The 17222-nt window shown below is 37.2% G+C and overlaps 1 protein-coding gene across 1 annotated transcript in view; it reads right to left on the minus strand.

Annotated features, from left to right (window-relative positions):
• Nucleotides 1–8468: 8468 nt before the first annotated feature.
• POF1B (POF1B actin binding protein) overlaps nt 8469–17222 on the minus strand; it is a 96051-nt gene continuing 87297 nt past the window's right edge. Inside the window, exon 15 of the mRNA XM_062184042.1 lies at nt 8469–8607. Within this exon, the coding sequence (XP_062040026.1) occupies nt 8469–8607 (139 nt within the window). The remainder of the gene's footprint in view (nt 8608–17222) is intronic.

The raw sequence follows: 17222 nt of genomic DNA on the forward strand, positions 1-17222 counted from the left end.
CAAATAAAGGCTCCCATTTTAAGAAAGGAGATATGGTATTGTTAAGAAAATTAAAAATTATTAACCTAATAAATGACACTGTCCTGAAAACTGAATACATCTGTTTATGTTCCAGATAGACATTCAAAAGTAATTATTCAACTATTTGGGAAAGGTTTCTGCAAATGAATATAAAAATATTCAAGACAGTTAATAGAATTCATATACTTAAGCATGTTGCACTGTTAGTTAAGACTTGGTCAATTGTATTAATTATTCCTTAGGAATCATTTTAAGAAATGGAAAAAATCTATTATCCTCACATGTGAAACTGCTGCTTCCCAAATTTATTACCTATAGTGTTCATCTAGGGAACTTGCTAAAATTCACGTCCTGATTCAGTAAGTGTGGGTCAAGGCCTACAATTCTGCATTTCTAGCAGCCTCCTGTGTATTGCCACCTTATGAGTAATAAGCTACTAGACAAAGGCACCCAGCAAAATTTTGTCACACTTTGGTGCATTTGCTTAAATAGATAGTTACAGGTGAGTGGATAGAAGCAATTCTTAGTGAAGACGTGGCATTTGAACAGATGAGTGGCAAGAGGGACCCAGTCAAATGAAGATTGCCTGGAAGAGGAAGGCACAGAAATCTGCAAATACAAATAACTTGAGATGGAATAAACTTTAGGTAGACAATATTAAGTGAGAGGGAAGGATAAGAAATGAGACCTGTTCGGAATTTGAAGTGGGAAGCTACTGGAGGGGTTAAAAGAAGGGAATAATCTGAAATTCATTTGGAAGATCACTCTAAAGAATGTATAGAAGAGCTGAGAGAGACAGAGAGGCATGTTGAGACATTTTTCTAGTTGTTCATGGTTACAGTGGAACTAAAAAGTAGATGGGTATTCTTAACAGACTGCTTCAAAAATCTGATCTCGAGTAGGGATTCAGCCTATGTTACAAACAAAGATTGCCTTTATTTTTTTATTTTATTTTTATTTATTTGACAGTTACAGACAGTGAGAGAGACAGAAAGGTCTTTCTGTTGGTTCACCCCCCAAATGGCTGCCATGGCCAGCACTGCACTGATCTGAAGCCGGGAGCCAGGTGCTTCTTTCTGGTCTCCCACAGGGGTGCAGGGGCCCAAGGAATTGGGCCATCCTCCAATGCCCTCTTGGGCCACAGCAGAGAGCTAGACTGGAAGAGAAGCAACCAAGACTAGAACCGGCGCCTATTATAGGATGCCGGCGCCGCAGGCGGAGGATTAACCAAAGTGAGCCACGGCGCCAGCCAAAGATTGCCTTTAGAAATACAGATTTTACTGGCACAAAGTTTTCCTATATACCCAGATGCCTCCTAAAAATGTAGATCTGCAAGTTAACCTTTACAAGAAGAAACAAAAATGGAAATTGCTTGAAATTGCTGAAAGATTTTTTTTCCAAAGTGAAACCATCATTTGTAAATGTGATTATCTAATTGTCATTTCTAAATGGCCTATACCACGATGGAAAGTATTTGGGTTTTTTTTTTTTCTCAAGTGAAGGCTCTTAAATTTAATTCGTATATCATACAGCACAACTACCAGTTTGAACCGTAAACTACACTTAAAAAAACCCAGATCTCCATCGCATGTGTATCTATAAAAAAGTATAGGAATATTAAGAACTCCTATACAGCAGTTACCCAGAATTAACAATTACCACTTCAGGGCAATTCTCTGTATTCTACCTCCCTTTATCCTTGTATCCCGGATTGGTAATTTTGATGATGTTTTTCCCCCATTGGTTTAATTTGAAGCAAATCCTAGACATGTTTTAAAGAATTTTTGTTGGAAGATATAGCAGATAATACCTGCTATGAAGGCAGAGGAGCAAAATAATCCTCTTGTTCAAATTTTTCTTACCTTTCTTATGAGAACCAAGAAAAAGCTGAATAGGTTTGAAATCCTATGCAGTAAGTTTTTTGAGAACTAAAAAGGCTTCTTTTAGCAAAAATGCAAGACTAGCTTAGAACCCTATAAATTTGTTGGATTGGAAAATCTTGATAATTTCCCAACTTTGCCTAGCTCTATTCTGCCCTTCTAAAAGAATTAGCTTGTAAATTTGGAACTGGTTAAGAAGGGTTTCTTAGATCTTTAGTTCTTTGATAAGAACTGGATGTTATTATTGGCAGTGTAGAGAACCTACAGGAGAAATTCGCCAATTTGTATGGTCAATGCTGTAGCAGTGGATATTCCAAAATACCACCTGCCAGTTCCAGTTATACCCTTTCTTTGAGCATTACACAAGTTACTACTTCAAAGGGAACCCTGCTTCACTTTTAAATTGGGACCTGTTGACAATATGCATATTAACATTTAATCTATAATTTGAGTACTAGTCACCAGGCATCTTATTCTAAAACCCTGTCATTCTAGATTCCAGTACTACCCATTCATCATAGCATGCTGGTTCATCAGAATCATTGAGAGAACTACATTAAAAAGCTTACATATTCTCCCGTTTTAAGAAATAAGTCTACTTTGTTGAATCTTGGAACATATGAACTGGTAATATTCAACACTGTCAGCAAACCAGTTATAGATAGAACCAAATTATTGCAAAGAGTCCCTCAACATAAATGATACTAGACACCTAAACTTCAAGAATGAAGATTTTATTATTATTTTTTAAAGATTTATTTATTTTAAAGGCAGAGTTACAGGAGAGAGAGAGAGACAGAGACAGACAGAGAGAGAGAGAGAGAGAGAGAGGTCCTCCATCCACTGGTTCACTCCCCAGATGGCTGAAATGGCTGTAGCTGAGCAGATTGGAAGCCAGGAGTCAGGATGCTTCTTCCAGGTCTCCCATGCAGGTGCAGTGGCCCAAGGACTTGGGCCATCTTCCACTGCTTTCCAAGTGAGAGAGAGAGAGAGACACAGAGAAAGGTCTTCCTTTTTCCATTGGTTCACCCCCCAAGTGGCTGCTACGGCTGGTGCGTTGCGGCCGGTGTGCTGCGCTGCGCTGATCCAAAGCCAGGAGCCAGGTGCTTCCTCCTGGTCTCCCATGTGGGTGCAGGGCCCAAGGACCTGGGCCATCCTCCACTGCACTCCCGGGCCACAGCAGAGAATTACTTTAATGTGGAATAGGAAAGCAAACAAAAACTATGTACTTAAACAAACATTGTCTACAAGAGACAAATATTACCAAGACGTCTGGCTATCAGCAATTCCAGTGCTCCTTTTCTAGGTTAAAAAGAGGTATGTCATATTCTGGAGTAAATATTGTTGAATGTTTTATTACAAAAGATAAAATTGCTTATTACATTTTTTACTATTTATTTATCCCAGGGTGAGCAGGAAATATTTTGCATTTTCAAGACAAAAATATCAATACATTTAGTACTAGCATGTGGTAAGAAACATGTACCTTGTAAGGAAACACTTTCACAGCATATTATTTACTTTCAAAAGAAATATGTCATCTTTGTAGATTGCAATAATGGGAACTAGTATGAGGATGGTTTTTCATTAAGATGATCTAAATTCGGTAGTGAGATGCAACTAATTTTTAAAGCTTTATTTTGTTCCTTTTGTACTATCCATGTTAAGAAAAACTAATACAATTGAAGTACCATTACAAGGATGTGAAGAATGCTTCATGGACTCATGTTTTAAACAAGTGACTTGTGGAACTTAAAAAACTAAGTTTGTACACACAGACATTCTCAATTAAAGGAGAAATTTGCATCAACGGAAGGGCGTACACTATGCTTAAACGCTGTCTTCACATTGGGAAGTTTTTTGTTTTGGTTTTGTTTTCTTAACGAAAATGGTGTTTGTTAGCTCCAACATAAACATTCACATAAGAATTTCTTGAGAAAAATAGCTAAGCAAAAAATCCTTCCTTGTAATGCTTCCACAAAGATCATATAGATACTTCACATTATTTATTTAGATACATAAAGAAATTACATTGCATGTCATTGCACAGTTTCCATTTTATTTGATAAATCTACGGCAAAAACATACTGGAATAAAAATTAGACAGGCAATTCTCACCTGAAATCTTTGCAATTTTCATAGATAAGCTATGTAAAACTTGTGAGAGGAAATAGCATCACAACTAGTCCTGTTAAACAACGCAAATTGGAAAAGAAATACATATCTATTTCCTCTCTATATATTTCAGTGGTCAACATTTAACTGTTTTTATGATCCCTATTCACTGTTTATGGATGGAGTGAGTCAATGAAGTTCTGACTTAACTGCTTCCCATTATGGACCCTGGGTTTTGGGTTTTTTGTTTGTTTGTTTCTAATTTTTTTTTTTTGAAAAATCACATGTGTTCTCATTTTCAAACAGTAGTGGTAGCAGTTTTAAATCAAACTAATAAAAACTTATCCTAAGTCATTTGTAAAGAATGGTTAACTTTGATTCCAGTTACACATATGAGTAGTTACCAGACAAGTAACTGCTCTGTTACCACTACACCAAGGACAAAAAATGTAAAGACTATGTAGTTCATTTAGAGTATTAACATTTCATAGAGCAAAATAGTGAAAGAATTAGAATTGTATCAATTCATGTTACAGAGCTTGAAATTTTAGCCAAAATATTAATATAAAGCTTTTAGCATTATATTAAGACATATAAGTATTTCTATTAAAGAATATTAAAAACACTTTCTTCTTATTTATTATTTAGTATAGTGCATCTTCTGTTCTTATGTTAATGGTTTCTACCATATGAGTAATTATATGTTATAATTCTAAGTCATAACAATTTAATATAGATATTTGTAAAGATACTTCACTGCAAAATTTTATTCATATGTAACACAAACATATTTGTTGACTTAATCTATACTTTGACAAATGCAACATATTAATGTTACTAAGTTGTAAAGTTAGCCAACTGGGTTGAAATTAGGAAATTACATTCTTGTATTTATAAAATTACTGTGTTCACTTTGTAAGGTCATTAGAACCCAATTAAACAACTAAGTACATTAAATATTATCCTATAAAATATTTATCCCAAGTATGATGCTATCAAGTATTTTTTCTTGCTACTTTTAATCGAGACTTTATGCAACATTTCACTGTTCTATTTGTATATCACTATGAAAAAGTTTACCTTCCACCCACTACTACAATATAGTGCTTATGTCTTTAAGGAAGTGGATGGGCTCATTTTAGGAGGATAGACTTTGAAAGAACAGATTGCTTGGGCAATGATATATACTGAAAATCATAATAGCACAATGTACAAAATAATGGATTGTGTTATTTAAAAAGATACTATCCCACATCCCTGCTAAATAAAATTAACTATCACCTTTGATTTAATTATGTCTCCAAGAGGTGGAAATAGCATGGAAGAAAGCATCTCTTTTAGTCACAAGACTTAATGTGAGAAAAGTAAATATAGGCTGTATATATCATGCACTGCTTATATTGTGTTTGTTAAACATCTTTACCTCTTTTGTTAAAAGTTATATTTAATCCTATACCTGAATTGCATATCTAATATCAGAGAACATCTTCTAATGGGATAACTTGTGAAATTTATACCTCAATAAATCAGTTCAATATCTAGGAAGTATACTATCTGAAAAACCAACAAGTTATATTTTGCAGTGTCTGCAATCAGTTTAAATAAGAGGATCCCCTTTTAGTTTGCATATTGTTATATTGAAGAAACAAAATTTATAGAGGAGATTCAGGTCTCATAAATGGAGAAACTGTCATCTGTAGAGCTAATTCATTCCATTAGATTCATTGGTAGTAGCATGGTTAACATTTTTGATTGGCCTTTACTGATGGAAAAACAACTGAAGTACTAATGAAAACATTAAAAACCTCCTTTGAGTTGTAATATTTTAAAATGGATCGTTCATGGCTAGAAAAGAAAAAAGAAAAAAATGTTATTTCACAACTAGTTCATAGTTAGTTTCAAATATTGCAGTTGTATGTATACAGTTATGGAAAATTGTTTAAAAAAGTATATGTAAAAGCAAAGAATTCATTATACTTTGTGGTACTATTTTATATGTGTATTTGATGAAACAATGAATTATCTATCTGATATTAGTCAAGGTATATGTTTCAAATGATTTTAAGGAGGTAAAGATGACTGAGTACTGTTCCTCCTTAGTGTCATATTTAGAGATTAAATTTATGCCATAACATCTCTGTTAATAAATATAGATCTATCATCTCTGATTTTAAACACATTGTGAACTTGCTGCTAGTCTCTATAGCTACTTTCATGTTTTCTGCACATTTTGAAAGGAGAAACAGTAATGAGTACTATTCTGTAGATAATTTATTTGATAGATCCTCACACGGTTGCCACTTCTGGGCACATATGGTTTGTAGCAGCAATTGTTTCTAAAACTTAACCTTCAGCATCAAATTCTCTCTCAAAACTTAAATCCTATGCTGAATGTCTCTTGCTTCTTATCTGTTTTTTGTAGCATCATAGATGAATTTATCAATTGATTCTCAACTAATTGATGACTTAAGAAAACAATATACCTAAAGACTGAAATTACAGAGTCCCTTTATTGGGGGGGTGTTACTAAATACTGTTTGCTTCTAATACTTCAGGAATTATGGATCGATTGTAGTTAAAGAAAAACTTCAGAGCTAAAACTTCCAGAATTTTTGTTTACTCGAATATTTCAGCTTGTGTGACCAAATGATATTTTTAAAGTTACTTAATAGACAATATTATTAACTACACAGCTGAAGTGTAATGTTAAGATTTCTTCAGAAAGTTCTGCAGACTACTTTGATATAAGAAGTCTTCCAAAGGTTCATGTAAAGTGTGTATAAAAATCATGCATGGATTTCAAAATTGTTTACGTGAAAATAAACTTATCTTTGAATTTCTTTATATTTGTTATTTATCCATTACTCATCATGGTAAACTTAAGAATTTTATGAGTTTTATTGATGTGTTAGAATCATGTACATAAAGTGCACACTACAAGTATTCAACTAAACAAATTTTCCCAAATCGAGCACATAAACATAACCATCACCTAGGTCAATAAACATAACATTACTATGTACCAGAATGCCTCCTTATATTCCCTGACAATCAATATCCACCTGCCTTGCAAGGATAACCACTTATTGGCTTTAATAACCAAGTATTAGTTTTGTGTGCTTTTTGTAAGAAGCTTGACGTAGAGAATTTTAATATAACAAAACAAAGTTTCTCATGTTCACAATGTTTTAAGTCAGATTCTCTTTTGTTTGACAGCTGGGATTCTCAATCACATTCTTGTGATCACTAATAGTGTATTACTATTATAATCTCTTATAGTATCAGGAGTGTATGATTAAGGGCAAAAAAATCAAGAGCATTCTGTTGTGTTAGCGGAACTTCTCAACATCAGCACTATTGACATCTTAGGCTGGACAGTTCTTCATTGTGGAAGACTGTCCTGCACCCACTAAATGCCAATGACACCCACAACTCCTCACTGCTTATGAAAACCAAAATTATCTCCAAACATTGCTAAATATCTCCTATGGTGCAAAATTAACTTCAGATAGAACTACTGTGCTAGAGAATATGAAAGAACTTCCAAAAGTTCATGGAAAATGGAATTTAAAGATAAATTTATTTCAGTATTTAAAAATTTGAAATCCATGAATGTGAGGGGTCCTGAAAAAGTTCATGGAAACATGTGTTCTGAAAAAATGGCATGGATTTAAGTATTTGGGAACATCAAAAATGTGTTTTAATTTTTTCTTTCCATGAACTTTTTGAAGCTCCCTAGTATTTATTTCTTCTTGGGTGATCAAATGACAAAAAATAAAAAACTCATTTATCTGTATACTTATGTGCACTTCTTGCATATATACTGTATTTCAATAAAATGTCAAAAAAAAGAAGAGAGTTTTGATCATCAGCCTCCTTAGCAATGAATTGGGCTACTTAGTCATCTTGGAGGATGCTATAAGAGATAGATATTAGAGTGCATGGTTTATAAAGGACTCTTCAGCAACCTCACTGTAAACTGTGGGAATTAACACTGGTGGATCTTAGACATAACACCTCTCTTCTTTCCAAATCCTAAAATAATTATCTACAGGAATCAGTACCACATTCGAGAGTATCAAAGTCTATTAAAACATGCCTCTTCTCCATCCTTTACTCCTCCTCATAATTGTCTATGTGTTTGCTACTTGCTTTAGAAAAACAAATTTAAAAAAGAATGTAATAAGTTCAATAACTCCTGAAATATGAAAGAAAAGAATATTATCATGCTGCTAATGTTGGTTTTCTTCCTATTCAGGGTAAAAAATAATAATCATATGTAATTTATTATAGTTTAATCAATTATATTATCCTATCCATGACTCTTCACAGTTTTTAAATTCCAAATACATATCAGTAATGGAAATATGGAAAGTTAGAAGAGAAAAAAGGAATCAACTTTGATATTTTAACTCAAGTTTTAAAGACAATAAAGACATGGTCAAAATGGGGCTAGAAATGCCCAAGTAAACTTACACAAGTCCATTTGTCTTCTGTTTTCTCAATCACAATAGTCTGTGTGTCACTACCTGGTGGTATATATTCATAGTCATCATACAGGAGCCCCAGGATTGGATATTGTGTTCTGTACCTATACACAAGAAAAGAGTTAGTTACAGGCTGTGTGAGAAAATAACTCTCATTCAGTTTTAATCACTCCTTGTTTGATTCCCTTCATTAAGCTCACTTGACTCAATGATTTTTAATTGTTTCTAAAAAGAAAATCACTTATGAATGAACAAAGATTCACTACCAGTGAACACTGGCAGCAAGGAACAGTATTCCCAGAGAAGGGAAGCAAATTATAAGAGCCTTACAAGTGTCTTAGTCACTGCCTAGAGAGATTTAGTTGGTCACAGGATAGGAAAAAGGAAACCAAATAAATCCCAGCAATCTTACCTAGTTAAGGTGAGAGTTTGGAGTAAAAGTAGACCAAGGCAATCAGAATTTGTGGGTCCCAGTACCAGACATCAGAGAACTATGCAGATGGAGAGAAGTGATGAGACATGTAGAGGTTTCCTCATGAGTCTCTGGGTGAGCACTACTCAGTGTATGCATGTGAACAAGCTACCAAGTTCAGGGAAAGAACTACTAGAAAGAAGCAGACCAGCAATCTCTGGGTGTCATACAGGGATGTTAATATGTTGTGTTGAACTAACCAGAATCTTAAGACCTCCTGATATAAGGGGCATCAGAAAAGAAGACACAGAAGAGTATACTACATCAGTGGTGGGATGAAATTAGTCTTGGGTCGCAGGTTTAAGACATGTCTTGAATTTATTAAAATGAATCCAAGTAAGTTAGATTCATCTCAGATAGAACTTCCATTTTAAGTAATGTCCCCAGTACAGTATTAAATAATGTAAAATCACAATATGACATCCCATAAGAAATCAGTAGTCATTCAATGAAGCAGAAACATATGAGTAACAATGACTAGAAAAATAAATTAGTGATAATAAATAAAGACATGACAGATATGCTAGATATGGTCTGTACTCAAAGAGTTAGAAGCAAACAGAAGCACAGGGAGGAGAGAAATGAGGATATAAGGAAGATCTCAGCACTGGCATTGTGGCACAGCAGGTAAAGCCATCCCATACTGGCGCCAGTTCATGTCTTGGTTGCTCCACTTCTGATCTAGCTCCTTGCTAGGAAAGGCAGTGGAAGATAGCCAAAGTGATTACATCCCTGCCACCTATGTGGGAGACCAGGATGCTTTTCCTAGCTCATGGCTTCCACTGGCCTGACTTTGGCCTCACCCAGCCCTGGCTGTTGTGACTATCTGGGGAGAAAACCAGCAAATGGAAGACCTCTCTCTTTGTCTCTCCCTCCCTCTCTGAAATTGAGTTTTGAATAAATAAGTCTTTAAAAAAAAGATCCCCACTGGAATATTGAACTTATGAAGATGAAAATTACAGTGGATGCGATTAACATTAGTTAAGGCACTACAGAAGAAAAAAAGTCATATTTTTAAAAATTGCCCAAAATAAAGAAAAATGTACACAGAATGAGTTATCTGTGGAAAATATCAGGTGCCAATATATTTATATATTAAAGTCCTGCAGGATTGGCAGAAGACAAAAAATAATTAAGTAGTGATCAAATTATTTCCAAATTTGATGAAAAACTATAAGCATACAAACCAAAGAAGCTAATGCAACCTAAGGAAGAGGAAAATCACACAGAGTCACACTGTTATCAAATTGCTGAAAACCAATGTTAGAGAATGAAAAAGAGCCGGAGCATTTAACCTAGTGGTTAAGATTCTAGTTAAGATGCCCAAGTCCCATATGGGAGTGCCTGGGTTCAATACCTAGCTCCATTCCTGATGCCAGCTTCCTGCCAACCTTGTGCAATACTTGGACTGAGTTCCGAGTTCCCAGCTTTGGCCTCAGCCAGGGTCATTGCAGGCATTTAGGAAGTGGACCAGACAGGAGCACCCTTACTTCTTTCCTCTCTCCCCTCCCCTCCTCCCCTCTCCCCTCCCCTCCCCTTCTCTCCCCTCCCCTTCTCTCTTCTCTCCCCTTCAGTCCCCTCCTCTCCTCTCACCTCCCCTCCCCTCTCCTTTCCCCTCCCCTTCTCTCCTCTCTCCTCCCCCTCTCCTCTCCTCTTCTCTCCCTTCTCCTCCCCTCCCCTTGCAGGCATTTGGGAAGTGGACCAGACAGGAACACTCACTTCTCTCCTCTCTCCTCTCCTCCCCTATCTTCTCCTCCCCTCTCCTCCCCTCCTCCCCCTCCCCTCCCTTCCCCTCTCCTTTCCTGTCCTCTCCTCTCCTCTTTTCCCCCTTCCATCCCCTCTTCTCCCCTCCCTCCTCCTCCATCTCCTCCACTCCCCTCACCTCTCCCCTTCTCTTCCCTCATCATTTCTTCCCTCCTTCCTCCACTCCCCTCCCCTTTTTTCTCCCCCTCTCCTCGCCTCACCCCTCCTCCTCTCCCCTCCCATCTCTTCCTTCCCCCTTCCCCCTCCCCTCCCCTCTCCTCCTCTCTCTCTCCTACCCACCCTCCCCCCAAAAGATAAACAGCCAGAGAAAAAAGAACAGGAATCAAAGAAGAAAAATGATAGGATTAATAACAAACTTCTGTCAGAAACAAAGTCAGAAGACAGTGGTGTGACATCTTTAAAAACATATACTTTATTTTTTATTTAGAGGCAGAGAGGGAGGGATGGAGGGAGGGAGGAAGAGAGAGAGAGAGAGAGAGAGAGAGAGAGAGAGAGAGAATAGAGAGCTCCCATCTGCCAGTTTGTTTCCCCAAATGCCTGCAGGTGACAATGAACCAAAGCTTGCGAGGCAGGAATTGGGAACTCAGTCAAGGTTACCCACATGGGTGGTAGGAACCTAGCTACTTGAGTTATCACCATTGCCTCCGAAGTGTGTACATTAGCAGGAAGTTGGAGTCTGGAGCTGGAACTGGGTGTTGAACCCAGGCATTCTGATGTGGATGCATGCATTCTAACTGACGTCTTCACCACTAGGGTAAACACCCACTCCTGTAGTGACATCTATAAAGTTCCTCTAAAACCTATCAGCTTTCTATTCTATATGCCTTAAAACACACTATTCTTCCCTTAAACACAGTTTCAGTTGTCAATGGTCAGCCATGGCCCGAATATATTACATGGACAGTCCCAGAGATAGTTCTTGTGTTTTAAACTGTGCACTGTTTTGAGGAGAATAATGAAATTTTGCTCCATCCCATTCCATCCTGTCCAGGACATGAATCATCCCTTTGTACAGTGTATCCATGCTGAGTATACTACCTGCCTGTTAGCCACTGGTAGTAGCAGTCTCAGTTATCAGGTTGACTTGTGTTCAAGTAACTTATTTTCTTTAATAATGATCCAAAAGTGCAAGACTAGTAATGGTGATGAAAATTCAGATATGCCAAAGATAAAATGTAAAGAGCCTGCTTCCTTTAAATGAAAAGGTAAAAGCTTTCAACCTAATCAGGGAAGAAAAAAAATCTATGCAGTGGTTTCTAAGTCCTACAGTAAGAAGAAAAAGGAAAATATACTCTGAGAAGTTTCAGGCATCCACTGGAGGTCTTGGGATTTACCCCCCTGTTGGAAAGAGAGGAGTACTGTAGCTCTGAGCAGTGAAGGCAAGATAAAGACTGTTTTCAGGTTTAAAAATCAAAGAGAAATCTTCACCATAAGATCAGTATGAAAAGAAATGTTAAAAGAAGAGGGAAAATTATACCAGATACAAATTTGGTTCTGAGCATAAGTAGCAATAATACCAGAAAAGATAAGTATGTAGGTAAATTTAAAACATTGTTTCCATTAATTGTTAATGCTTCTTTAAAAGAAAATTGCTGAACACAAGAATAAAAAGTGCTCACAGCATATATAAAAGTAAATATATATGATAAAAATAGTAAAAAGATCATGAAAGGGAAATGGATGTTTATGATCATAAAGTCATTATGCTTCATGTGATGAGACTACATTATTATCTGAAGCTGGACTGTGAGAAGTTAAAGAATAGTACTACAAGCTCTATGACAATAATAAAGAAGTATAACTTGGGGTCGGCGCTGTGGTGCAGAGGTTAACGCCCTGGCCTGAAGCACCGGCATCCCATATGGATGCCGGTTCTAGTCCCGGCTGCTCCTTTTCCTATCCAGCTCTCTGCTATGGCCTGGGAAAACAATAGAAGATGGCCCAACTCCTTGGGCCCCTGCAGCCGTGTAGGAGACCCAGAGGAAGCTCCTGGCTCCTGGCTTCGGATTGGCGCAGCTCCGGCCGTTGTGGCCAATTGGGGAGTGAACCAGCAGATGGGAGACCTCTCTCTGCTTCTCCTCTCTCTGTGCAACTCTGACTTTCAAATAAATAAATAAATCTCTTTTTAAAAAAGGAGTATAACTAATAAGCAAAGTGCAAACATGGAAAAATAAACTAAGAAAGGAAAAAAGAAAATGTGGGACAAATAGAAAACAAATTTAAATCTAAGCATAAAGACAATCACCTAAACTGTTCCAGAAAATAAAATAATAGGGCATATCTGCACTCATTCTATGAAGTCATCATTTGTGATGACAGTCAGTTGCGTTTTAAAAAATAAATATATAGACCAATATCCTTAATTAATATAGCCATCAAATCATTAACAAAATTTTAGTAAATTGAATCTAAAAATATATAAATGTATACTACGTTATAATCTACTAAAGTTTAATCCAGTAATGAAAAGTTGGTTTAATATTCAAAATCAATATGATTCACCCTTTGTAACAGACTGAACCATAAAAACATTGAAATTTGGTTATTGTATATAGCCCATGTCTATACTCCTGATGAACAGTGGTTTCTGTACTTTCTACTTGTTGAATTCGTTATAAAGTGGAGTGTTAATAAAGTAACTTGAAAGTATGTCATTGTAAACATTAAAAACAAATAAGAAAGGAAAGAAGAGGAAGGGTGAGAGGGAGGGAAAGAGGGTATGTGGGAAGTATTATTATGCTCTTAAAACTGTTTATATGAAATGCATAAATTTTTCCCTCTATATAAATAAAATTATTAAATTATTAATAAAATATTAAATTATTATAAAATAATGTTTAAATTATTAAAATTTAAAACATATTTTAAAAACCCTTATGATAAGGTATGGGACTTCCAGAATGGAGCAGTAGAGGGTTTGAAAGATCCCCTCTACAATAAAAAAGATTTAACTCATGAAATACATTATTTTAAAAAATCAATCATTTAAAGTCTCTAGAACTCATCCCAAGGGAAAGACAGCAAACAAAAAATAGAATAACATCAAAGAAAATCTACTAAATCTTATTAAGAACATTGAGAATCTATGATTTTTTTTTTATTTATTTCAGATAGAGTTAGACAGTGAGAGAGACAGAGAGAAAGGTCTTCCTTCCATAGGTTCACCCTGCAAATGGCCGCTACGGCCAGAACTACGCCGATCTTAAGCCAGGAGCCAGGTGCTTCCTCCTGGTCTCCCATGTGAGTGCAGGGGCCGAAGCACTAGGGCCATCCTTTACTGCCCTTCTGGGCCACAGCAGAGAGCTTGACTGGAAGAGGAGCAACCGGGTCTAGAACCCAGCACCCATATGGGATGCCGGCGCCACAGACAGAGGGTTAACCAAGTGAGCCATGGTGCCAGCCCCGAGAGTCTATGATTTTTGAGCTACCTTTTCTACTAATCCCTTTCCCCAGCTCCGTGTTTGTCTTGAATTTGCTTGAATGGCAGAGTGATGGAGAGAACAAGAGAAACAGATCTTCCATGATCTGGTTCATTCTTCAGATGGCTGCAACAACGAAGCCTGGGCCAGGTTGAAGCCAGGAGCCAGGAACTCTACCATGGTTTCCCGCATGAGTGGCGGGGGCCAGCTTCCACTGTCTTTCCAGACACAGTAGTAGGAAGCTAGATCAGAAGTAGAGAAACTGGGACCAGAACTAGCATTACAACATAAGATGCCATCATCACAACTAGCAAGTTAACTTTGCTGCACCATAATGCTGGCCCCTCCCCAGCTCCATGTTATACAAGCTCTACTCTGCAGGTTCAGCTAAGAAGATAAGACCTTTTTCTTTCCTCAGTTTCCAGTCAGTGTCTATATTTTCAATCCAAGAAAGGAATGTTACCTGTGTTTATCATATCTTTCTCATCCCATGCCCATGTTGCAAAGAGTGGCTAGGAAATTTGTGTTCCATTCTTCTACCTCATGCACATCTATAGGATGAAAACTGTATTGTAGACATGGCAGGCTGAGAATATTGGGTCCTTTAGCACCCTCACTCCTGCATGCTCCTTGGCCAGAGGTTCCAAAATCATAGTGACAACTAAGAAGACCAAAGGTTGCCATGTGCCCCAATGCCTATTTCTAGAACTGACCTATTACTCTAGAAAAGTCAGGTCACTGACTCAGTTCTGGTCTAGTGGCATAGGATTCCTCCCAGGGTAAAAGGTAAGGGATAAGGACACAGAGCTCTACAGCTCTGTTGATGAATCTGACTTCATTTGAAACAGATAATGGAGAAACTCACGCCTAAAAATGTTGTTGATAAAAAGAAAAGGTTGTTCCTGGTGGAGATTAATTAAGAAGAGTCTTGGAGTTCTAGAACACACACAAAATTGCAGAGCAGCCAGAAGTTTCATAGAGAGAAATAGGGAGAGAAGGCTAAGAAGAACATTCCCAGAATAACAGTCTTCTCTGTGGCCAGGAAGGCTGTGCACATACACTAGGTCATGCCCATTGAGAGGCAATCAGAGCAGGATGTGGGGAAATGTGAAAGCACTCTGCAAGTTGCACAAATTATCAACATGGGGCAGAGACTCACCGGCACAAAGAGCTTAAGTATAATTTCTGAGTAATTATTGGACTATAAGCTATTCTGACCTGGGGTGATTCCTATGAAACCAGGATGAAAAATAAAATTTGAGATATACTTGGCAATCTGGAAAATCTGTGTATGCTCAAGGCTGCAAACTGGGGGCCGGCGCTGTGGCGTAGTGGGTAAAGCCGCCACCGATAGTGCCAGCATCCCATATGGGCACCAGTTTGAGTCCTGGCTGCTCCACTTCCGAAACAGCTCTCTGCTGTGACCTGGGAAAGCAGAAGAAGATGGCCTAAGTCCTTGGGACTCTGCACTCATGTGGGAGACCTGGAAAAAGCTCCTGGCTCCTGGCTTTGGATCGGCTCAGCTCTGGCTATTGCAGCCATCTGGGGGAGTGAACCAGCAGATGGAAGACCTCTCTCTCTGCCTCTCCTTCACTGTCTGTGTAACTCTTTCAAATAGATAAATAAATAAATATTCAAAAACAAAAGGCTGCAGTCTTTCATGTGTAGAAAAGGGGCTTTAAATCTGCTGATCCCTGGCTGAATGTGGTATCAAAAAATGTAAATTCCATCAACTGTGATAGCAGTTCCAGGCCATACACATATCCAAAATGGTAAAAATCTAACCACCTAAGGTGACATAAATACAAACTATTACAAATAAGTGGCTTCTACTGACCCAAAGATTACCCTGCTATCCTTAGGTAGTTAGATTAGAAGAAAAAAAAAAACCCGAAAAGGGACACTTCTCAGTGTCCCTTTCAGAAATGACATACTTTGGAGACAACAGATTTTGAAGAACTCATTTAGCCAAACCATTAAACAAACAAGCAACCAATCCTTAGCTAGTGGTTAGGGTAAGGGAACAGAGATCAGTATTCAGAGCTGCTACAGTGTATTATTTACTATATCCAGCTTTCAACAAGACATTATAAGACATGCTAAGAAGGAATAAATTGTGACATATAAAGCAGAGGCAAGTGAGCAATAAAATGTACTCTTAAAGCAGCTAGACAGTGGACTTAGAAGACATTGACTTCAAGTACGTTAAAATAAACATTTTTGAATACTGAAAGAAGCCACATTTAAAGAAGTAAAGGAAGATTATATCAGCAAAAATGGCAAAGGAACAACCTCTAAAACTTCTCTCTACCACAAACAAGAAAACTCTCAAAAAAAGTCAAAATCAATTTTTTCAGGTTTCTGGAAACTAAGTTTTATAGCAAGGATTTTTTTTAAGGAAAAATAGTTTATTTTTTGTTAAAATGGCAAGCTTTGTGTGTTTGAAACTTTCTACTCTCATACCTATTTCTCCAACTAGGCACTAAAATGTAAAAACAATAACCAGCAATCTTGGTAAAAAACCAGATGCCTGATAGCCACTGGAATATAAAATGTGTCAGAATTTCATCAAAGCCACATTACCATTACTGGAAGTGTCATTATGTGACTTGTCTGTTGGTTCTGTGGACAATCTCACTTGCAAGGTTGTCTTTTTAAAAATGTGAAATATAGCTTAATTAATTTGAAAAGCCATTTCCCTAGAAGAATTTGTCAAAAACCGTCGAAATTGTTTAACATTACAGATGCCTGGGGGTGGCTTTAACAGTTAAGGCAAGCAAAAGGTTTACTAAAAAGAGGTAAAGGAAGAACATATACATTCTTTGGGATCTACAAGGCTGGGAGCATGTGTAGGGTTCTGCAAATGTCCAGAGCTGCACATATACTAACAAAAGACCTGAGAAAACAACCTTCATCACTAGCTGACCTTGAAATTTTATATGAGCAGGAGTTGAAGGCTAAGGTTGAGCTATAAATTGCTTACCAGAACATTGGACATGTCCAAACACACAGAGCCTCTCAGTGAAAACTGGGAAATTCATTGGCTCCAGAAACTTAAGAAAAC

This window comes from Lepus europaeus, chromosome X (assembly GCF_033115175.1).
Source record: "Lepus europaeus isolate LE1 chromosome X, mLepTim1.pri, whole genome shotgun sequence".
Classification (NCBI taxonomy): domain Eukaryota; kingdom Metazoa; phylum Chordata; class Mammalia; order Lagomorpha; family Leporidae; genus Lepus; species Lepus europaeus.